The sequence below is a fragment of the Papaver somniferum genome, chromosome 3 (genome assembly GCF_003573695.1).
Source record: "Papaver somniferum cultivar HN1 chromosome 3, ASM357369v1, whole genome shotgun sequence".
Taxonomy (NCBI): domain Eukaryota; kingdom Viridiplantae; phylum Streptophyta; class Magnoliopsida; order Ranunculales; family Papaveraceae; genus Papaver; species Papaver somniferum.
This window is the reverse complement of record NC_039360.1, coordinates 41,053,705-41,059,738: the sequence shown is the minus strand read 5'-3', so window position 1 is coordinate 41,059,738 and position 6,034 is coordinate 41,053,705. Positions and strand designations below refer to the sequence as shown.

The 6,034-nt window shown below is 35.0% G+C and overlaps 1 protein-coding gene across 1 annotated transcript; it reads right to left on the bottom strand.

Annotated features, from left to right (window-relative positions):
- Positions 1–3,109: 3,109 nt before the first annotated feature.
- Positions 3,110–5,733, bottom strand: LOC113361179 (nuclear pore complex protein NUP43-like). The gene is made up of 5 exons (XM_026604511.1): positions 5,026–5,733; positions 4,388–4,457; positions 3,853–4,090; positions 3,444–3,517; positions 3,110–3,346 (listed from the first exon to the last, which is right to left on the bottom strand). The coding sequence occupies exons 1-5, from the start codon at positions 5,667–5,669 to the stop codon at positions 3,293–3,295; spliced, it is 1,080 nt and encodes a 359-aa protein (XP_026460296.1). The 5' UTR covers positions 5,670–5,733; the 3' UTR covers positions 3,110–3,292.
- Between the last annotated feature and the right edge of the window lie 301 nt (positions 5,734–6,034).

Genomic DNA, 6,034 nt, shown 5'->3' with positions numbered 1-6,034 from the left:
TGCTGTTTTCTATCGTATTGAGTACTATCTGCTCTAAAATTTGCTCGAGATTTAATCTCCGATAGGCAAGATAAAAGTAGTCACAAACATCTTCATCTTATTGTTTGTGATTCCACAATATCTTGTTTCGTTTCCATACGATTAATATTATTGTGAGGTGATTCATAATACTAGGCTGTTCTTCGGGAATATAAGTCCGGTTTATCAATTTGTTCCTGTGCACCTTGATTTATCAAAAGACGGAATAAAACTCATAAGTATTTCTGTTGGAGACATATTTATCTATATCAATAGACTTTTCTGTGTGAGACAGATTTGTTTATCAAGTCTTCGACTTTAGGTCGTAGCAACTCTTAGTTGTGGGTGAGATCAACTAAGGGAATCAAGTGCGTAGAATCGTGTTGGGGGTTCAGAGACGTAAGGAGCGCAACTGTACCTTGATCAGTGTGAGATTGGTTGGGTCTCAACTATATTCAAGTCCGAAGTTCATTGGTAGTAGGCTAGTGTCTGTAGCGTCTTAATACAATGTGGTGTTCAAAGCTAGACTAGGTCCCGAGATTTTTCTGCATTTGCGGTTTCCTCGTTAACAAAATTTCTAGTGTCTGTGTTATTTCTTTTCCGAAATATATTTTTATACAATTGAAATATCACAGGTTGTGCATAGTTCAATCAGTTGATAAATCCTACCTTGTTTGTCGGATAGAAAAACTTGATTGACACTTGGCATTGGTCTTTGGTACCGTCCAAGTCATTTATCATATCAATCAGGCTCGCAGATTTCTATCTGTTTGATTTGTTGATTGTATTGAGAAAGAGATATAAATTCTTTGATTTAATTCTTGATTGAGCTCGCTTTTAAGTTTGTGTTCTCGGAATTAAATTGGAGTTTAGTCCATACAGATTGCCACACGAGTTATTGGTGTGGTTATTATACCCGCTTTTTCAAATATATTATGCTAAAAAACAAGAAAGTTATTTTAGGGGTTGCAGAGTTTTCCTTCGAGGATCACAAGAAGAGAAAATGGGAAAATTTAATAGTAAACTATATAATTTTGATAATGGTCAAACCACCTTTAATTTGTATTAACAAATTTCATTAGTTTAGCTAAGTATATGCTAGTGGTTATATAAAATTAATGAATATGATTAATAATTAGAGTTTGAAAATGAAAGTTAATTTTTTCTTTTTGCAATTTAGAGTATCCAAATTTGCATGTCTAACTCGTTCTATGGTTGGAAATTCATGAACTCCCAGACGTAAACTAGAACTTACTTCTAGGAGCATATGATTTTCTAGGTGTAAAAAACTTACGTCCAGATCGACAACCACCAAAACCCAGTCACATTTAGGTTGTTACTTTTGGTCACTCCACAGTCACATATGGATGGCTTTCGGAGTAAGTATTTTTACGTCTATGGTTAGAAAATTTTTGACGAAAACTTACTTCTATAGCTAGAAAAGTTCTGATGAAATTAAGTTTTTTATGAGTCAGTTACGGCTGGGAGTTCATCGTTTCACAGCCGTAATAGTAAAAAGTATCCAACTTACGACTGGGAGTTTTTCGATTCTCATCCGTACATAATTTGTTTTTTAGGGTTAGGAATTCATCAATTCACAGCTCACGTAATTTGTTGTTTACGGTTAAGAATTCATCAATTCCTAGTCGTAGGTAGTTCAGAAACTGAAAATTGAATTCTATATTGTTAATCTATTTAAGCAATCAAAAGTAACACAAAATAATGGGTTTGTAGAGTCTTACTTAATAGAAATCATGGATGAAAGATTATCTGGTTATTGAGGTATTTCAACTTCTTGATTTATCAATTCATCATTTTCTTCATGGAGTTTAGTTATGAAGGGATGGTAATTTTGACAATTACTATGTACTTGGAAGCCTCCTATCCACATTCTGGACATTTGAATCAATATGCAGCTTTATAAACAACTTTCAAAAATGAACCGTGTTTTCAAGCATACACAAGTCTTTAGTGTTCTAGTGAATAAGTTATAATTGGATCACTAAATGGTAAAAGAACAAACATCTCTATCCATTTTTTTATAATGACAAAACTGCCCCCGTATCCTTTATTTATTTTTTCTAAACAAAATTGTTTACAACACACAAGTTTGGTTAGAACATAAAAATAAAAACCAGCCGAACTGGAGAAAATAAAAATGAAACTAGCCCAACCTCAATATTGTTCTTGTTTATGAACAATGCACTAATAGATTAGGTTTAAATTTAAAAAAAAAAAAAAAGGGATTTTATGACAGTTGCAAAGTGAAAATCCGCTGACAATTGAAACGAATTATTAGTCGAATTGCTCATTGTTATTCATTCTGAAGATGCTGATCAACAGTTGGATTGATAAAGAAACACGAAATGATGGTCGAACTTCATTTTATGAAGAACAAAAATGTTCAATTGTCCTATTTTTTGTTTAAATTAGCGGAACCTAAATTCGGCAGTTACATAGTGAAATTTGGTTGATTGCCTCTCACCCAAACCTAAATATGTTTTAATAAAAAAAAATTAGGTCCAGCAGATAACTTGTTAATCGAACTTCTGCGTATTTTTTATATACGAAAAGCACCGAATAAAATTATTAAAAAAATTAAAACATAAACTAATCGAAGGTAACTAACTAATTTACCTAGTTGTAGGACACCCATTATCACCATTTCTAGGATAGTATGATTTATCAATATGCCCCAGAACACGGTTATTCTATTTGGATATGTCATGATGGGGCCTCTAGAGTAAATCCAGGCTTGGCAGGTTATGGATTCACCGGGAGAAAATCTGATGGCACTGTCTTAGCTGCCGTGTATGGGGGTATGTATGGGAATTGCCACTAATTTCATTGCTGAGGTTTTGGCAGTTACTAATGCACTGAAACGGGCTTTTGAGGTTGGCGTTCAAATTGTTAGGGGTCAAATGGTTAGAATTCATTTTCATTCTCGTAGTTTAGTACTCCCTCCGTCACTAAATAAAAAAAAGTGACTATCACTTTTTCATTTTAGCTTAAAATGAAAAATGATAGTATCTCTTATTTAGGAACGGAGGTTTTTAGTATTTCATGTGGTTGTAATCTTTGGCAGTTGATGAGAAATAAAATTTTATGATCAAGTAAAAAAAGATATGTAAAAAGTTGGTTACAAAGTGCTTTTCATCGGAATAAAAACAATCCCAAAATGGGGCTTACAAGATGGCTCTGATTGGATGTAATCGATCAGAATAACATCCTGCGTCCACCAAAACTTTGTATGAATTCCTTTTCTTGTGGAGAGTCATTGTCTAGATACAAATACCACAGACTCCCACTCTAGACTACAAACTACATCCTGCATCCACCAAAACTTTGTATTAGTTCAACTTCACATTACATGAATGCAAAAAGGACTTTTAGAACAAAAACAAAGAAAAGGATCTGAAACTTACAGACGGGTTTTGGAGGTCGATGTCAAAACTGTTGATTGAAGAAGTCTCTCCCAAAACCTCAACCTGTTTTCCACCTGCAACGTCAAAGAACTATTTATTCACTCCACAACAAATTATCAATATTTGGTGGTGATACAAATGGATCAAGTAGATTACTACTTAACTGAAAACACTGCATCTACATCTATACCTCAACCTCATTCGAGGACGACATACTAGCCCAGAAAATATAAGGTATGGTCACCAGAACCATGTGCATCAAGACTACAATAGCATAAACATGACACTACACTTATACTGCCAGTGTTTTCTCTTTGACTTATTTGATTATAGTCAAAATAGCGTGACAAAAATCACCCGCTACTGGTACATAAATAAAAATTAATGCAGATACAGATCCAACATGCACCTTGTTCAATTGAAGCAAGAATCCCGTCTTCTGAGCACATCATGACAGGTAGAACCCGTGTTGATGAAGTGTTGCTAACATTCTGAGACTGCATGTAAGAATCATATTGAACCTCCCAGACCTCACTCTCAGAGGGTGAATTTACTCCCCCAACTTGTGCATCAACCCCCGAAAGAAGGATTGGCTGTTGTTGCCACCGCAAGTCCCATGCAAATATAGTACCTGATGAGCCTCCAACCTGAAAATAAATAAAAAATAATAAGCTATCTTGTTAAGGATAAGTTGCCAGTTTCTAGTCACAATAAAATCTCATCATGCATGAGTGGTCAGATTCTAGATTCTAGAACTTAGAAACCCATTGGGCAAGAATAACCATGCATCTTTCTTTCTCCCCACTAAGTCATACTGACAGCAAAATGCCATCGTGTTATGTATGGTTCAATTGATGAACACATCACACATCCTAAGATAACATCGTCTAACAAGTTCATGAAGTTACTGCAAGGAAGTAAGAGAGGTGGAAAAGGCATCTTACCACACAGACATGCTTTCGTGAAGGATGAATGTCGATTGAGTGTACAATCCCAGATTTACTTCTACGAGCCCTGCAATGAAAAATGCCACAAAAGGTACATAAGTATGAATATATTCACATAATAATAAGTTTCAAGTACAGTGAAATGGTACAGAACATACTCCATTCAACAAAATAAAATGTAATAGAACTTCTCGCTAACATTCTTCCATTCACATTTCACAGCAGTAATTCACAGCACTAAGGTACTAAAGGTAGAGGTGGTATTGTCCGAAATTCAAGTTTATTTTCCCCTTTTCTTGCTAACACCTTAAAGAATAATGGACAAACATCTCACATACTATATCGAACCCAAGTTGCTAAACAATATCTATTGAATCAAATGGGTTTGATATTGTCAAAACAAGTGATAACTGTTTATAGATTAAGGATAACACATCAATATCCACAGCATTTCTACTTCTCAAGTATCCAAAAGATTTCTAGCTCAAGGATTTTAGCTTAGATTTCCATATAAATGCAAAATCTTACTGAGTTATTCTATAGTCCTATATATTCAAATTGACTAATAGAGCACTCTCAGTAAACAAAATCATCTACAATTGAAAAAACCCATGAATATGAAGTTTTAATCTTACCAATCACCCTTGAGCTGAGAAACAGCACCACCTGGTTTTCTCTGATCCCACCATTGAAGACTAAACCCTAACCCACCAGTAGCAAACTCATAAGGTGAAGCCCATTTAACTGCAGCATACGATACCAATCCATGACTATCAAAAACCCTTTTATAACCCAGACTAGATTCACCAACATTAACCAAATTAACCCTCCCATCTTCACCAACAGTAACACATTCAGATCCAACACCATTCAAATCAATCCCAGAAATAGGTCCAACATGAAAATCTTTATCAGAAATAGAATTCTCAGATTCAATAACAACATTGAGTGGGTTAGTAAGTAACAAATTTAGAGAACCATCAAACGAGGATGCAGCCATTAGGGTTTTTGATGGAGTTTGAGAAACTTTAAGAGATGAAATTCTTGAAGAAGAAGTCCATGATGATTCAAGGTGAAGAGATGGGTTTTGGTTTGTTAATGAATGGATTTCAATGGAAGAAGAATCAGTATCTGGGTCATGGACTGCTAGTGAGATGAACCTATCAAAGGCTGAAGATGGAGATGGAATCCAACGAAGTGCGTCAATGTATTTTGATTGCGGGAATCTGTAGATTTTTGGAGACTCCTTTTCAAATTCCATTTCCATTTCTATTGCCATTTTTTGATTGATTGAATTCTGTGAAGGTTTATAAGAAGGTAAAGCTTCGGGGGGTTTATCAGCTTTTATGTAGTCAGACTAGTTGATGACCTGTACGACGGACAAAAAATAACAACAACAAAAGAACCATATTGGTGGGGTACTGGGGTTGCAAGTTGCAAAGAGTAATGGTGCTAGATTAGTAGCTAGGGTATGACTACCTTCTAAGAGCAGGTCTTAGATCACCTCCAATCGACGGTGAGAGTTTTATTTTCTTTTGACAAGTAGGATTTTAGATTTTCATTTAGATTAAATCCATCTCCAACAGTAGGTCTTATAAAGTAGGAGGGGTGTCAAAATAAATATGAAGGTCTTAGAGAAAGTCT